The following is an 18,851-nucleotide window of genomic DNA, read 5'->3' as shown; positions in this document are numbered from 1 at the left end:
GTTTGGTTTGATAGCAAGTAACCTGGTCATACCCATTTAGATGACACTGGTTATTTCCATGTTCACTCAATAACAAGACTCATTATAAATTGCTTGTTAGAAAGCCATTTTACCACTCCCACTGAGAACAGAGCTAGCTCTACACTATATAACACTTTGCTTTTTCACTGTCAAAATGTCAAAATTTTGTGTGGGAAAAGCAAGCATTTCCTTAGCCGGGGTTAGGCAGAACCTGGGTGAAATGGAAAGAGAAATTAGAACAGGGTTAATTTTACTTTATTATGAAATTATAACAACCATCACAAAAAAATACAGCTACAAAGGATTTTGTTATCATTAATGGATTGACGGTTTAGAGTTTTTACTTTTTACCGACATATGTGTACCACCGAGACTGAAGAATGTCTGTTAATGGGACATTGAGTTAGCTTATCCATTGATGTGACTTATTACAGATATTCCCAGTTCATATCACAATTTACAGGATTATAGCTACTCCAGTACTCCTGTCTAAAAAGCGGAAGATGATATTCTTTTTAATCCTGCAGCCTTACAGTTATAACATTGAAGAATTTGTGATTATTTAGACAGTGCCAATGGCAATAAATTTAATCACATCACACTTCACCTTCTTGAACCCCCATAAATTGTACTCTTCAGATCATTGTGTCATACCTTAGAATCTCAAATTTTTATGAATATTGTACAAATATGATATTGAGAAAAGGTTTGCTATTGTTATCCGTTGATCTGTACGTGGATCTTGTATTTCTTTCATGTCTTACAAAGTAAATGGAAACAAACTATATTTTACACTCTGGGTCATTTCCCCCTAAAAGAAAATGGAAAAACTAGAAAATGTTCTAGTAACTCTTTTCATTATGCTTCAGACCCAAAATTGTGACCCTACTCTGAAGTTATCACAGCAGAATTATGAAATTGTCACTCTATTGTGATTTGTTTTTCAATGATAAAATGGCGCTTTGTGAATAACAGAGACTACTCTAGACCTTTGAACAATTACAGATGTTTCAAACCATATTCCTGAGCAAATTTATTTCAATTTGGAGAGGAGGATGAAGAGAATATTTTTACATCAAATTAGTTTACTATCAAATTGGCAATTTCACATCAGAATAGGTGGCTAGACATTCAGTGCTTTGTTTTTTGTTTTATTTTCCGATTTCTCATTAACTCTGTCTCACTTTGCAGCTTTCTTCTTTGGAAACTCATTATGTTTTCATAATGACATTTCTCAAGGGAAGGAGCTTAGTGCAATAACTTGTTTAAAAGTTTACCAACAAAAAACCCACCCAACAAAAAACTTGATTGTAGTGCATAATCAATGTAATATGCAAAGGATGTGAGATTGCAAATATATATCCTATAAAAGTATAATTTGGAGGTTAATGTTTCATTTATGTGAATGTACATCCTGGTTAGGGTACTGCTCATGTGTTATAAGCTAAAAAAAAGTTAAGATAATCATGGTCATTGTAGATAAGGGTCACTGGGATTGCTTAGTACAATCATGTAAGGGGATTTTATTTCAAAAGCAAATTTCTGGAAAAATGGAGAAAAAAAAAGGTTTTCAAGGAAAATGAAACATTTGGAACAAGAAAGCTTGTGTGAAAACAGAAAAATCAAAGAAACAGATCAATGGGAGGATCTCCATAGCATTAGTGATTGCAATATTCAAATGCTCATAACTTTCTCATTATTTGTCTGATTTTTCTCAAATTTTCTTTGATCTTATTCTTTGATTTTTCTGTTTCGCCACAAGCCTATTTGTTTCAAAGGTTTCATTCCCCTTTAAAAAGTAAGATAATCATGGTCATTACAGATAAGGGTCACGGGATTGCTTAGTACTATCATGTAAGGGGAAGTCTAATACCCTTTTTACACAGGCTAAAATTTCCTTAACCCCGTACTATAGGTGGGGCTAAATTGCCATTTAGCCCCACCTATATTACGGGGTTAAGCTTAGCCCACTTTCTTTTTACACAGCATTTTTGCACAGTGGGCTAACCCCACCTTTAGTACGGGATTATTTGGCCCTGCAAAAAAGCAGGGTTATCCCAGCAATTGCGGTGCTAAGAGCGATAGTACGGGGTTAAGATCGCTAGTGTAAAACGAAAGTGGGCTAAGCTTAACCCCGTACTATAGGTGGGGCTAAATGGCAATTTAGCCCCACCTATAGTACGGGGTTAAGGAAATTTTAGCGTGTGTAAAAAGGTAAGAGTGAAGTACTTGTACTACGAATGATCGACAAAAACCACTAGTCCGGGGTTAGCGAGTTTCGTGTGTGAAAAGAAACATTGCTTATCCGGGGTTAGCAATAACAATTTGGCATGTGTGAAAAGGAAAAAAAATAGTACGGGGTTAAGAATAGTACGGGGTTAGCGATAGTCCGGGGCTAAGAAAATCCTGTGTAAAAAGGGTATTTAGGGCTAAGTCAGGTATTTCAAAAGCAAAGATTTTCTGGCAGAAAATGGTATAAAAAAGTAAGATAATCATGGTCGTTACAGATAAGGGTCACAGGATTACTTAGTACTATCATGTAAGGGGAATTTAGACTGAGATTCTAAAGGGTTTAGTCAATTTTGTATTTCAAAAGCAAAGATTGCTTAAAGTTCTGGAAGAAAATGGTGTAATTTTTTAAAATCATGGTCATTACAGACAAGGGTCACAGGATTGCTTAGTACTATCATGTAAGGAGAATTTAGACTGAGATTCAAAAGGAAGAAGACAGTATTGTATTTCAAAATCAAAGCTTGCTTACATGTAGGTTCTGGGAAAAAAAAGGCTGAAAAATATTGTGAGCTTTCATATCTTGTAATTATTTAGTAAGAATTTAAATGTTATAAGGACTATCGAATATCGATACCTGAACTGTGCTGGTCCCATACACTTGTTTCTTTGTGAAGTGCCATTGCCATCTGGCCAAGTCAATGAATTTATTAGCAATAACAGTTGTATCTTCAAACAAATGAGGCCAGTTTTACTATTTCTATGATTTTTCTTTGTTCCATGAAGTTATAGTAGACATACAGCATGTGTAATTATGTTATTTGAAGGTCAAGTCCAACCCTGAAAATTTTGAAATCAAACAAGCATAACGTTGAGAATGTCATCAAAATAGGATGTGAACTAAGAAGGCTATGACATTTTCAAGTTTCGCTTATTTTTCACAAAACAGTTCTATGCACAACTCAGTGACATGCAAATGTGAGAGTCAGTGTTGTCCTTCACTATTTCTTTTGTTTTGTATTGTTTGAATTATATAATATTTGAAATTTCACAGATTTGAAATTTAAAAAAGATATCACTATGACATAAATTGTTAAAACAATGATAATACCACATGTTCAGGGAGGAACAAAACTTCTTTTTACATCACAATCAGGAGAAGCTTAGAATATTTTATATTTCATATAATAAATATAATTACTTTTGCAGCAGACCCAAAATTGTTCAAAATCATGATTTCATGTACAATGTCAATAAAAGATGTGTATTCAGCCCAAAATTCATTAATAAGCCATTATTTTTTTAAATTGATAACAGTTATTTAGTGTGATGCTTTATGATTGAAGTGATGTCACCAACAAATTTTGTTGAAAATTTGTTCTTTAAAGTCCCAAAACAGGAATGTATGAAAAAAAATTATACATAAGAAATTGATTTTGGTATTAGGAATGCTAATAGTACATCAGCATTTTAGAGCTTTATTATTGAATTAGAGCAAAAAGTATAATTTCATGCATATGTACATCAGCGTAATTAATTCATATGGAATGAAATATATAGATAGTGAAATTTATCATGCCATTATATAGTTTATTTAATTTTCTACCACCCTGCAAATTTTTATTTGGATCATGTGATCTGCTGCTGAGGTCTTGGGTGGGGGTTGGGGGCATAAAATATCCTGACAAGACTCAAAATTCCTCGGGACTAGTATCAGGATTATAGTCCTGCCTAAATATAAATTTTGAAAAGGTTCATGGTGGGTAGACCAGTCTACTAATAATCTATAAAAATAGATTTTGGATTTGACTACTTTTGTACAGGTTGGCATGTACATTGTGATCTAAATGAATTCTGTTGATGGTGACAGCATATTGGAAGAAAATGAAATAAAAAATGTGTTCCAAATATGGAAAATTGCCTATCCAAATATATATTGGGTTTTTTTTGGTGGCCAGCTGTGAAAACTCTGAAAAATTAATTTTATATTAGATTCTTAATATTTATTAGTTATTCTGGCTTTATTTCATATTTCCTTAAAGATCCTCACACCCATATATACTGTACCTGAGCCGGATCCCCCCTGAACTTGTTTTGAGTTCACTGGAAGTTCAAGTGGTTGTGGTTTTAGATTCAAGATATGCCATACTTAAATGAAGTAATTGACAGATAATAAAAAATATACAATATTCATTACCTGCCCCTAGAAGTATACATGTTGGGCTTGTTGTGATTTTAGATTCAAGATATATATACTTGAACCAATTGACGTATCTGTACTGACAAATATACCTTACTCTCATAATTGAAATAATAGTCATAATGTGAAAAATATACTATACTTATTGAAGTAATTGGCTTTTTGGCTGAGTGAAAAAAATTGTGAAAAATATACCATATTTTATTAGGGTATGAATGTTATTTGCATAAAACATGTATAGTTAAAATTATGGCTTTGATGAAGCAAGATACATACATAAAAAATATACAAGTACCAAGCCTCTAGTGTCTTTCTACAGTACTCAAGTTTACTCTATCATGCGCATATTGATAAGAAAGATCTACTAGTATTGACTGAAACTGATACAAATAATGATTTAAAAAATGAATATAAGATTTAAAAATGATTTAGCTTTCAAAAAATCAAGGTGTACTGTAATGCATTGATCTGAGCTCATCAGTTTTCATTTGTTTCAATTCCCAAACTTTCATGTAAATCTTGATTTTTTGCTCTTTGATAAAAAAATTGCTTTGTGGACTTGCGTAAGTACGTGTATAATTTTTCCCTACCAAACAGTGTGCGTCATTATTACTCATCAAATAAATTAATGAATGTTTCAATTGTATGTTTCAAAGTAAATTACGAATTCTGCACTGAACCGAGACACACTTGAACTTGAACTCACTAGTAGAGTTCAACATGTGTATCCAAATTTGTAGACAATGTTTGCATAGCTAGGCAAGAATGTATTAGCACTGTGGGTGTGTGTGTGTATGAGGTGACTGTATGTTTATGTGTATTAATCTAATGCTTAGGAGGGAATAGCATTTTGTTGGAGGGAATAGTATTTTATATTACACGATGCACACATCAGTGCTGATTGCATATAAAATACAGGGTACTCTTACTCATTTGTGCATAGGATCGTATCTCGTGTTTATGAAGAGGAACTTGCTTTACTCTCGATAGTTAGTCAGCAGCTCAGCTCAACATTTATTTCCCACAAGTCTCATCCCTTTAGAAACTTCCCAGTGTTCAGACAGTGCTAAATTGCTTGCATAAATGTGGATCTCTCTCAGACGATGTGCCATACCGTTGGATATTATTTGCCATACGCACTGTTGCTTCAAACTCTAGAAGTTCATTGGATTCTCATACTATTATTGAACAAAGACTGCTGTTTGTGAATTCATCTATAGAGAATAATTGTGGATATTTTGTGATCCAGTTATAATTGTTTGTGAATAGCATTCATCTGATTGAGTTTAATGGTAAGGTTTAATGACCTGTGCTTTTATAATGTTGTTTTGATATGACTTGAGTATTATTAGCTAGAATATATTTGAGAAACATAGAGGTTCAGTACCATTTAAGATATATGTAAAACTGTTTGAGAAACTTATTTAATTTTGTGTAAGATGAGTAATAATATAGCTTTATTAGGATAAAGATTTTTTAATAAATGAATTGAGAATAATAGGCATTTGGAATCTTTTAGCGAACACTAACGTGAACACTATTGATGCATCATTTGTTTTTACGTACAGTGTATATATTCACATGGTTATTTGTGCTTATTCATTTTTTTTTTTTTGGGGGGGCCGTTCATTCTTTCATTAGTTTATTTTGTTTATTTTATTTGTCTTCTGGGGGGGGGGGTAGTTTGATGTTGCATGTTCACAACTATCTATTATCCCCTGAACAAGTTTTTCCATTGTGCATGTATAGTTCACTGCCATTGCAAGAAATTATTTTAATAGTTGCTTGTTTGTTTTGTTTTGTGTTTGTTTTTGTTTTGTTGTTTTGATAGAGACTTGATTGAACTAAATATTATGTTTTACATGTATACACCCTTTTTCAGGACCATATTACATATACATGTATATGATTCTCTGTCTATGGTCTCCCTTGTGTTTTAAAATGTCTTTATCTTTCCTTTATATTTCCTTATCTTCTTCCACATTCTATTTTCTTTCTTATGTAGTCTCTTTGATGTTGAATTCTTTATTTTGCTGTAATCTCCTTCCTCCCCCCTCCCCCCATTACCCCCCCCCCATTATCTCTTACTTTGAACCTTCTGTTTCTTTTTTTTCTTGCTTTTGAGTGGGGACGTCACAGTGTTATAACGAGGAATGATTTATTATTCTGTTTGCTAATCCTTCTTCCACATTCTATTTTTTTCTTATGTAGTCTCTTTGATGTTGAATTATTTATTTTCTGTATCTCCTTTCTCTACACCTTTCTCTCCCCCCTCCCCCCATTACCACCTATCTCTTACTTTGAACCTTCTGTTTCTTTTATTTTTTTTTCTTGCTTTTGAGTGGGGACGTCACAGTATTATAATGAGGAATGGTTTATTATTCTGTTAGCTGCATGGTACACAGCATATTAAAAAATGTAATAAAGTACTGGCACCAAGCATTGCCACCAGTGAACCTTTCACATTTCGTTTTTTGGGGGTTGCTAACGTAATATTAAAGCGTGGCTAAAGCTCTTTGTAAAAATATATATATATATATAATCAAGAGTCAGCTAACCTTCCGATGAACATGACAGAAGTGTATTAGTCGCTATATCATATTTCAACTGCTAATTCTTAAATATTTAAGTCTAATATATCTAGCATCCTTTTGTGATGTTTCATTTATTTGTTAAGATTTTATACATGTAAGTGTTTATATAGTGATTGGATATCAGCAATTTACAGAGAGATTATATTGTAAAAATTGCAGCTTATTCCATATTTTGAAGTACATAGTCTATATTAAAGAAGGCATTCACATATTTTGTTTTGATTGGGTGTAATTATCAGAACAAATTGATATTGAATAATTAATAATGAAGTTATAAACACAAGACTTCCAATTTCAATCATGTCAATACTCTATGCATTTTATATATGGCGTTTTTTGTTTTATGTAAACTAGACCTGATACGGAAAGTCTTAAAATTTATCGATTGTGCAATTAACGTAATTTTGAGTCTAATATATAATATAAGTTACTATCAATGGTAAATAATGAGCACTGCATCCTTGAAACATTGATTTTGTCTTCCTGAAACCCTTTAGATGGTCTTTGTGAGCAGGGGGGTGTTTCACAAAGATTTAAGTATGACTTAGAGTCACACTTAAATGCCCAGTTGTGTGTGGTATAAAAGGCATTACCACATTGGTCAGATCATACCAAGAGGATGTGCGCTTCTGCGTATTGATCAATAAGATTGCGCGTTGCATATCATGTATGCGTTGGTATTTAAGTGCCATTTAGGTCATACTTAATCTTTGTGAAACACCCCCCTGGTTATCAATACATTTATTATTCTAATGGATTCATACCCTCTCCTACACCCTCCCCTGAGCGTATTACAAGAATTATTTATTTCTTCAGAAGACGACCCTCTGCACAGGATGTACCTTATTTAAAGAGTTCCCCATGTTCTAGCTCGCTAGGCCGTAAATAGACGCTGATTTAAGCTTGAATTTTATTTTTGGAGTGTCATCATCATTTTCTACTCATTTGAATGTAGTCTGATTCCAAGCTAGTTACAAAGGATCACCACATATTCCAATGACTTCTCCCAGGAAAGTAGATGTGTTCTATCACTTCATATAAACTTGAGTTTATATGAGCACCACCTCACTGGCTCCTGAGAATTGACTCATAGATCTCTTATTCATATTTATGCAATGTTTCTGAATAAATTAGTTAAATCTGTAATTTATGTATCATTTTTATATTTCAGGTCGGAGTACCTCTAGAATGTGTGTACTGAAGCAGAAGAGGGTGAACTGATGATGTCATTCTATTGGAGGTGAATGCAGGAGGAGAAATCAGAAAAACAAGATGACATTAGTGGTGTTTCCAGAAGGGAGTCAGCAGCCCTCCACTTCAGGACATCAATGTAGATCTGGAGGAAACAGAATGGCTGGTGCAGGACAGTCTTCAAAGCCAGAGATGTACAGCAGGGCTGTACAGACAGGCTTTCCGCACACCCCTGAAAATGCCAATTTGCAGCAAACACACCAACAGCTGCCCATCTGTGTTTGTGGCCAGGCTGACGAGAACTGTTGGTGTGAGAGCCTTGGGTTCTTGAAGGACCAGGAGTTATGCAGGGTTGTCTTACAGAAAGGATGTCCAAGGTCAAGGGTTGCCCTCCTGCTGAGCATGCATGAAGAGTTCTGCAAATCGGCCAGGGGAGATCCTATCATCAATACAAGGAGACGAGGAAGTGCCCATGGAGATATTAGGGTGAGGCGTTCTAAAGCTGCACCTCCACCAACACTGCCACGTCCAAGAGCTCAAAGCGTGATTGTACAAAATACAAGAGCTGCCAATCGGCTCAATGAAGTAAACACCAAAAGATGTCCTCAAGTATCTGTAAAGCCAAAGAAATCAGTAGATCCTAATCAACAAGGACAACCTCATGGAAAAGGAAAGTGTGGTAACAAAGTCCTAACTAAGAAGGATCAGCAGTGTACAAAAGAGAAAAAGTGCCTTGAAAGAAATGTATTGTCCAATGGCCCTGCATCAAAAGAGGAGAGCAGTTCAGCTGAAGAGGGAAGTCACTTGGACCAAACTAGCTATGTGTCCAAGGCATGGCTGTTATTTACAGGATGTGAAAAGGGGAAGAAATCCAAAGAATCTGAAGTATCAAAACCTGAAGCGTTGTGTGATAAAAATCTCAACAGTGAAGAAGTTCCTGTCAATAAGGCATCAAAGAACCAATCAGCTCGTCTTGAAGGATCATTACAAAGTGATAAAAAAGATGAAGAAAAGATTAATAGGATAACAGGTCTTAGTGTTAGCTCAAAGAGAAAAGTAACAAACAAAGATGAATCAACTCCAATGTCATCTGAAAGCTCAAATAAAAATGCCAACCATTTGAAAGTCAGAAAATCAGACGAGTCACTTCAAACATCTGCAATATTCAGAAGTGACAAAGAGCAAAGAGTTGGAAAGTCTGATATTAGCGATGAATGTGACCGCACTGCCCTCCTGGATAGAGTAACAATACCCCAAGATGAAGTGGAGAGTGCCACCTGTGGTGCATGCCGTCTTGATCCACAAGATAGTATCATGGACCAGGAACTATCAATACTTATTTCTTTACCTCAAGAATCTAGGGTGATCTTGAAAGACAGAGGTGTAAATGACTTGGACCAGAACTCTGATTTAGCTGGCAGTGAAGTGAATGAAAGGTTAAAAGACAATGAGCATCTGAATGAGACCTTGGCAATATCTGTTCTCACAGTTGACCGTGTGTCTTGTCAGGATAAAGAAATAGGCAATGATGTGTCTGATTGTGAATCAAGACTTGGTACAAGTCACGATGTTATGGTAAAAGATAAGTCAGAGTCGGGGGATGGCATGACCAGAACAGAAATAGAAAATTTCTCTCTTTCAGTGGCCTCTAGTTCATCCTGTACATTCAAGGAGGATGATTGCAATATTGAATCAAGGCAAATCAACAACTCTCAAGAAATGGGATCTTCTCTGCTCAAAATTGCACAAGAAAAACCATGTTCTGAATCTACTTTGCAGGTCGAGGATGATTCTTTACTTGGGGCATGTGCAATTTTGAAAAAGGACCAATCTGTTTGCAATAAATGTAACTCTTCGGAAGGAAATGGAATTGCCAAAACATCCTCTGAAAACAAAGTTGTTAGTTGTCACTCACCTACTTGGGAAGAGGAATTCCCTGTCTTACCATCTATCGACATTGATGAAGCTGAAAAGCTAACTTTAAACCAACAACCTCCCATCTCTGACATTCAGTCATGCGAAGCCTCAAGGCAGGTTGTTAAGTCTGCTGCCGACATTGATGCAGAGCATCATATAAAAGTAGATTTCAATGTGAAGCAGGATGAGAATAAAAGAGTGAAGAAGGATGATGTAATCATGAAGCAAGGCACTAAGAATTTACATCAGAAAGTTAGCAGAAGCTCAGAGAATGAAAAAATAAAAGAACGAAAACACCAGAGAATAATGAACCCTCGCAAGGTTGGCATGTTGAAATATCTCATTTGCCAAAGCCCCCTCATCCTAAGTGAATTGAATGACAGTGACTTTGAAGATTCAGATAGTGAATCTGAAGATTTGTCCTATAACCAGGAAGATCGATTTGCCACTTTGCCCGTCGAGATTGTTCTCAAAATTGTTAGGGAACTTTGCACGCGTGATCTCGCCCAACTCAAGGTCACTTGCAAGAACTTTTACTGGCTGATCAAGAAGTACAACATTGTTGGAGTTGACTCAAGGTGGGTTGAGAATGGTGCATATCGTGACGACCCATGTATGAAGTGCGGTAAGGTGAGGGACAGACGGGGTGATGTGTCATTGTGCTATTTTCATCCCAAGTACTACTACAGAACAGGGAATGGAAGACATCACTGGACATGTTGCCTGAACACCAGCAGGGATGCTCCAGGATGCGTTGAAGGTCTCCATGATAACCAATGGACAACATCTAAGGTAATGAAGAGAAGCATCCCTAGACAGTGGAGTTTCAACATGTGGCATCTCTGTCCTCATAAGGATAACATGGATCCATAAAGGTACTGTCTTTAGGTTGCTGGTTACACACCTATCTGTTTGGAACTAAAGTCCTATAACACAAAGCTATGACTGATTGTACAGTTGATTTGAAGGATTGATTTCTTGTAATGACGAATACAACCTGGTACAAAATCAAGTCTATGATCAGTTGCTGAACTTTGTGTTACAGGGCCGAGAAAGAATTTTGACTCTTGTATACAGGTGTTCTTTCCATTGTGTTCCCAACAGATAATATCTGCTAAAGATTGAAGGGCAATACTTGATCCTAAGTTTGGTGTAGATGTTGGTGTTAAGAGTAAATCGGATTACCTAACCTGGTGTTCAACACTGAATGTGTATTTGCCGAAATTACACCAATCACATAATTGATAGTTTAACACCAAGTGATGTAGGTCTTAGCATCAGCTTCATCTAAAGACCAGTGCTTTGACTGGTGTAAAATTCAACCCAACTCTTACACCAGCTATCGATGCAAAAGTAAACACCACCAAATGATTATTTCATCTCCTTAATGTTGAGTCAAATATTGCCTTTGTAGTTTTGAGCAGCAAGCACTATCTACTTACATAGCTCTATCAACATACTTTCAGGTCGTCACATGGCCATGTCAACTAACCTCTCAGGGAAACTTGAGATTTAACCCTATATTGTCACAAATTGATAACATATTGAATTGTATTTAAAATACAGAAGAATTTTATACAATGACAAACTAGTTCAGCCATTTTCAACTTCTGTTTCCATGATGATATATTATACTGCCCTCAATGTCCATTTATAGGTCTTTCTCTTTGTCGTGTGAGTCTGTTTATATTATTTTTTTTAATTGTGTAATTTACACTACACAAGCCCATTTGACATGCCATATTGCCTTTTATATACCAACTCATATGTTATGTGTGTATGTTTCTTTTTTAACATACAGTACATGTACCTATAGCTGTAATGATTTGTAACACTTTGAGAAATCCCTCTGGATTTATTGTAATTGTATACATGTAGGAAGTATGTACATGTAATACTAGGTTTTACTGTTAATTTGTTCTTGAGTGTGTACATATGAAAGTAAGGGATTTTGTTGTGTATCAATGAAACCAACTGGTAGAACACATGTCCATATCTTTGTTGATATGATGCAAACACCATGAGAGAAACACAATCACATACTATGTCATGTCTTAAGGGGAAACCATGAATGGGATTATAAAATGATAATCAATGAATCACAATATAGCCTTGAAATATGCACAAGTTTTCCTAAATAAAACACATGCTCATCTTTCCTGTGAACATACTTTTTCCCTGTATATGATTTGTCATTATCTGCAAAACAGGATCCCCTTGTCAAAGCATTCATGGTAATTTTCCACTTTGCTGAGTTAACTTTTGCAGTACTTACAGAGCTCTCCAAAACCTGGTTTGTTTCCCTGCAATGTATCCTGTATTAAATAGGAGCTCAATGTAGACCCAAGCTATTTCCTTCAGTCATAAAACCCATGACTAATTCATGTAGAAGTCAACTAGGGGGTGGTTTCATTAAGCTGTTGATGAAAATTATCCATGACTTTACGATTGACTGGACTATGACAGCCTTGATACAAGTTCATTTAAAGTTACATTGTAAAGTTCAAATATATAAATATTGCAGATAATTTGAATTAAATGTGGGTACTGTTTCAGAATACATGTAACATCAGTGTTAAATTCTTCCATCAACTATGCAACACAGGAGCAGTGTAAACATTGAATTTTGAGATTTTTTTTCTTGTGTTCTAGGATTGACTAGCAGCAAAATCTGTAATTGTTTTTAACAATCCAATAATAAAAGTAATTGTAAATTCATGCAGCATGATTGGAGCATAATAATAAACATCATACACATAGCCACAGTATACAGATAGTAATTCATAAAAATGATGTAGATCTTTTTTTTAAGTAAAGTATTCCATGCTTGTGTGGCATTCCCTTATTAGGATTCCATTTTCAACATTAATATTTTGTTTCATTTATTTTCAAATTGATCCCCAAACAAATGGAATTGCCATGTTATAATAAACCTCTCAAGAATTTTGCAAAGAAAGAATGAAGCAACCAGTCTTCTCATGAAATCAGTATTGGATTTATATTTAGTCTTCTCCTTGAATCAGTATTGGATTTATATTTAGCCAAGGTTATTTACATTTGGTAATCTGATCTCAAAACGTAAGAAGGCCTCTATACCAAACCCCAATCTTTACCAGTATAGCAGCAACGACCTTCATAAAATGTCATGACAGCCAATTTATCTTTCTTTCTAACAGAATGCCACATTTTCAATAACATTAAATTACATTTATGATTGCCTACGAATTGGCAGTTTAATTTGATCTTTTTTCTTGATCGCGATAATTCAAATTATGAACCAACTGATTTCTAATTTAGAATTTAAAATGATTTTTAACTTGGAAGTATTTCTTCTAGCTGTACCTGTATTAATTTATAACAACCCTTGGCCATTTTAATTAAATATATTAGCTTATATTAGGGTTTGTTCCCATGGCCACACTCATAAACTCTAAGTAATTATTTGTAACAATTTTGTCCATAGGATCATTTGTTGGCGTTTGCTATATGCAGTAGATTCATTGACAAGCCAATTTATTTTCAATATTTTTGATAGCAGATATAACTTTTGTAAATGTTGGTCACTGCTACATGTAGCTGCTACTTAATTTCAAATAAAACTTGGCCTGCTTGTTTGTTTTTCTATCTCAAATAGCATTGATATCAAAGTACCATGGCAACCAGGCAGCCAAGCATTCCGAAATGTTAGGGTATCCCTTTTGCATTTTTTAGCCAAATAATTCAATTGAGTCTCATATTCATAAGGGTAATTCCTTGACATTTCATAGATATTCTTGTTTCACACTTTTTGCCAATAAGCTATGAGTATTTTTTTACAAAATGTTTGTATCCCCACACCCTGTTAAGATAGGACGTACGTTATAAAACCTAGTTCCACTGTACATGAATATTTACAAACTACTATGGTAAATATAATTGCATTAGCCCTGCTACAATGTAAAATAATAATATGATACTAAGGCCTATATATTTTTCAGGTTTTTCACATTCTCTAACACCAATGCAGGGAGAGCTTTAGTGTTGTCATCTTCATTATTTTCAAAATAATTGCCTTACAAAGAAAAAAAAGTCCAAATCATTCATAAGCTGCCGTGACATATGGAGGCCCATTAGTATGCTCATGATCAGTGATCATCAACCTTTGGCATATAACATAGTATGGCATGAGCTTGAGCCAAAGCCTTGTCTCCTTGCATAATTTATCCTGCCATTTCATATGATGCAGAACTGTAATATAACAAGGCATATGAATTGAGTTTATAAATCCAAGTTGATTATTGTGAGTATATCTCTCAACTACTATCCATGACCCCTAGATCCAAATGCCTAGTATTCTCATGGAAAAAAAACCATGCCAAGTTTAATGGGAAAAGCAGAGTTGAAAAATAGACAGTTTGCTGTTTGTTGTTTGTCTAAAACTGTTACAAGGTTAGATACATTGTATATTGTGGAAGAATCCGATGGATGTCGAGGGGGGGGGGGGCCACTTGAGATTGTACACTGCTGAAACCAAGAGGGGGTGGCTTGAAAATATTTTCCAATGTATGAGCATAATTTTAATTGAGAGTTTTCTTATATTGTAGCACCTTAATTGTACATCTTGAGGAGAGACAGAATGTTGTAGCCCTATTCAAAATTATCTTTTGGGATGGAGGGTCATACACTACATACAAAAATACATTTGCAAGACCTGTACATGTACATACATTTGTAGACGGAAATCAACTCAGGAAAGCACCAACAATTTAGGGGGGGGGGACATTTTCAATTTCAATAGGACTGAAAAAAAATGCCTGTGTGAAATAAGTAAGCCTAACTTTTATGATTTCATGCATTATGGATTATTAAGATGAAATGAAACAGTTTTAGAATATATTTAATTTCCCAATTTCATTTTAATTAAATGTGAGGCAAACATACATTGGTTGTGTAAAAGTATTGTAACAGGTGCCAGCATTTCTATGTAGGCCTATAGGACTTGTATATGTACATGTAGTATGATTCTAATCAGAGTACATGTACATCATATTTTCATCATATAAAAATTGCATTTCCCTTGTTCAGGGTGCCTCTAGGAAGTTTTTGGAGGCTCGGCTCTATATTTAGGCATTCATAAATCAGAGATTATAGCTGAGAGATATTTTGAGTCAAATGTGGGTTTGTGAGGACTATTGCTAAGAACACGGGAAAGCGATCAAAATTAGGTTTTCATCCATATTTGGGTGTTAAAACATAGTTGTTACATTATAGTACTAGTTACATATTATCTTTGAGAATTGTCTCGTTATTTTTGTTGATCATTATCTCACTAACAATTCCCTGATAATGGTATACATATTCATACTTAATATACATGTATTCATACTTAATATACCTGTATTGTTATAGGCTTGCATACTTGTCTACATTGTTTAACAAAACAATGCTCACATGTTGTAGCATATATAAAAAAATGAAAACAAACATATTTATAAATTAATTTTCAAATCCAACAAAATTCAGCATTGTATACCCACTATCAAAACTTTCAAACTTCTTCCATCAATAAGGTATACATGTATAATCCATTTATACAGATGATTTTATGATATTTGTTATAAGTTACTGAGACCCTTGCATCTGATCGGGTTATTAAAGGTCAAGTCCACCTCAGAAAAATGTTGATTTAAATCAATAGAGAAAAATCAGACAAGCACAATGCTGAAAATTTCATCAAAATCGGATGTAAAATAAGAAAGTTATGACATTTTAAAGTTTCGCTTATTTTCAACAAAATAGTTATATGAACGAGCCAGTTACATCCAAATGAGAGAGTCGATGACGTCACTCACTCACTATTTCTTTTGTTTTTTATTGTTTGAATTATACAATATTTCAATTTATACGAATTTCAATTTGATGATTAGGACCTCATTGCCTGAAGCACAAAATGTTAAAATAATGGAATTCCATGTGTTCAGGGAGGAATGAAACTTCATTTCACATGATAATGACGAGAAAATAAAAATATTTCATATTTCATATAATAAAATACAAAAGAAATAGTGAGTGAGTGATGTCATCAACTCTCTCATTTGGATGTAACTGGCTCGTTCATATAAGTATTTTGTTGAAAATAAGCGAAACTTTAAAATACCATAACTTTTTTAATTTTTCTCTTTTTATTCAAATCAAGTTTTTGTTGGGGTGGACTCGTCCTTTAAGAAGATGTTTTATGAAACTCTCCCTGGTATAACAAGTAAGGAATTCATGGCATGTGAATACTGTAAAAGGGCCTCTAAGGAATGCTATTGAAATAAATGTTACAAATATTCTCTATAAGTTACCGGAATGTGCGACCTACATCAGGCAAGTAGGGGATACAATGCAGGCTTTATGAACAATACTTCGTACATAGTTTGAAGTGTTTATCTATCTCATAAAGATATGATTCGATAATACCGGTGAGCAAAAAGGTATTGATGATAACCGATAATATTATCTCACAGAGTATGTCAGATCCATTCGTAGCCATGTTCAAACTACTTGAAAATAATAACTAGAATCTAACGCTTCCTATATTTTAGCTATTTTATGTATAAAGCATATATGGGATTGTTACGGAAAATGTTTTGTGACTCAAAGAAAAGTTCTTCCTTCAAAATAGTCATCAATGATCTGCCTTTATTTGTGGATTAATGAATATGAGATTGACTCATCACACAATTCAGAAAAAATAGAAATACCAGAATAAACAGAGAAGAAGAAAAACAATATCTGATAAAAGTTATAATTATTGAATTTCTAGGTTTACCAATATTTGTTTGAAAACAGTTATATGCATGCCAATGATGCCATTATGAATATTCATTAGGTGGGTTGGTGTTATGTCCCCACTTTTTTTCTTACATTATTACATGAAATCATTTTTTTTTATATGTACTTGATGCATTAAATCAGATGTCAATCAAATTATTTTCATTCATGGTGGTCAAAAGTTTAATAAATGGAATTTTGTATAATGTGCAAAACATTTGATTGGAGAATTGAAATCCTCCACTGGCTCATTGCATATATGAGGACATGCATACAACTTTTTTACCCTGAAATAGGCCAAGATTTAAAATGTCATAACTTTTTGTCTGATTGTGATTTAAACTTTGAGCGTTTTGTTTGTCTGATTTTACTTCATCTGTTCAAATCATATTAATTTCAGCCTGGAAACCCCTATATAATGGAGCTTTAGATCTTCAGTGTGGTATTTTTATTATTTTATTGTCATTTATGAATTGAAAAAGTACATCCCATAATTAAGAGGAAAGGTCAAGCAGTACAATTCTACCCATAGAATGTAAGGTTATATTGACATACATTAGTCAATATCTGCCAAAAAAATAATCCCCTTGAAACAATGATAATAGAAGCACGGATGGTGACATTGGCATTGATGCATTGTATTGATATAGGTTGTATCATGACCCAACGATAATGTTTAGTTCACACGACAAAACCAAACTTAAAGATTAATACAAAAGTTCTAAACTTTAATGATTAGCTCGGAATTAGCCCCATGTAGATTCACTTGAAAGTTAGCCATCTTGGAGTTTAGTCGAAGATTAAAACTACTTGGCTTTTGATACAATAGATGGTTCCAAACTGCCTCGGTCACAAGAAGCCCAGTTAACTTTAGTAGGAGAATTTTTTCAGGCTAAAAAATACCGGTTATTCTTGCATTCACACCACCCCAAAAAATATCCTTCGGGATAAGTGTGCAGTATGGTCTGATAAGCAAGCAAGGCATGAGATTAAAAATTGCTAGCTCAGCAGCCACTCACGGCGCCTGCACCCAACTACACGCTGCGCTAGAAGTTCCTGTAAAATGCTTTCACATTGCCAAAATATACCTGTAACCTTGGAAGATCTCGTAATTTTGATAAGTACCTACTATTTAGTGGATATTTTCTATTGTTGAGATTCGTTTTCACACTCCTAGAATTACCTGGTATTTTTTTATCAGGGGTAAGTATCCCGATCAGAAAATACCTTGAACTGACGAAATTCAAGGCAGTTGGAAACCACCTATGTTCGCACATGGGGGGGGGGTCCCCTCTTTGTTGGTTTTATTTGGGTAGACTCAATAGTCAACAAGCTTGAAAGTTGGTTTTCCAGTGCACCCTAGGCATCATCATGACACTTTATATGGTTCTGTGATTTAATAATCAAGTGTCATAAATTATATCCTAAACATTATAGTGTGGATGTTAATCTAATGCTTTATGGCATGTATTCTTTTTCAATGATTAGATTTCATTGATGATTAGCCAACGTATGAACATAACAAATATATGATTGTGATTGTTTCAAACTGAAAGTGTTTGGACATGATTTAGTAATTGCATATATATATATACCATGATGTAATGATTCCTCTTAATAGAAAATAGCCTGAAAATGTTTCCATTTCACCAGGATATTGAAGATGGTTTTATAGATTCACATTGTCATGTGTTTTTGCTGACAGAGTATTTGATTCATTTAAATTACCTACATGAACACTGTGAAGTTCAGTTGAGGGGATTATGATTAATCAAATTATAGAATAAAATAAAAGATATAAAAGATAAAAAGGAACTGGAACTCCTTGATTCAATAAGAAAATGATATTACATACTTGATATAGGGACTAAAATAATTATGATAGCACCTCAATTTTGAAAAAA

The 18,851-nt window shown here is 34.3% G+C and overlaps 1 protein-coding gene across 2 annotated transcripts in view; it reads left to right on the top strand.

The window, feature by feature from the left end:
* Positions 1 to 15,840, top strand: part of LOC121409309 — a 36,638-nt gene extending 20,798 nt beyond the window's left edge. Inside the window, exons 1-2 of one of the 2 annotated variants that reach the window (XM_041601234.1) lie at positions 5,256 to 5,742; positions 8,216 to 15,840. In XM_041601234.1, coding sequence (XP_041457168.1) covers positions 8,317 to 11,025 — 2,709 coding nt within the window. In that variant the 5' untranslated portion in view covers positions 5,256 to 5,742; positions 8,216 to 8,316 and the 3' untranslated portion in view covers positions 11,026 to 15,840. Of the gene's footprint in view, positions 1 to 5,255; positions 5,743 to 8,215 lie in introns of those variants that run through there. The other variant, XM_041601235.1, reaches the window with a different exon arrangement.
* The last annotated feature ends 3,011 nt before the right edge of the window (positions 15,841 to 18,851 follow it).

The sequence above is a fragment of the Lytechinus variegatus genome, chromosome 2 (genome assembly GCF_018143015.1).
Source record: "Lytechinus variegatus isolate NC3 chromosome 2, Lvar_3.0, whole genome shotgun sequence".
NCBI lineage: Eukaryota > Metazoa > Echinodermata > Echinoidea > Temnopleuroida > Toxopneustidae > Lytechinus > Lytechinus variegatus.
Note: the sequence above shows the minus strand (reverse complement) of the source record. Positions and strands in the feature narration are given on the sequence as shown.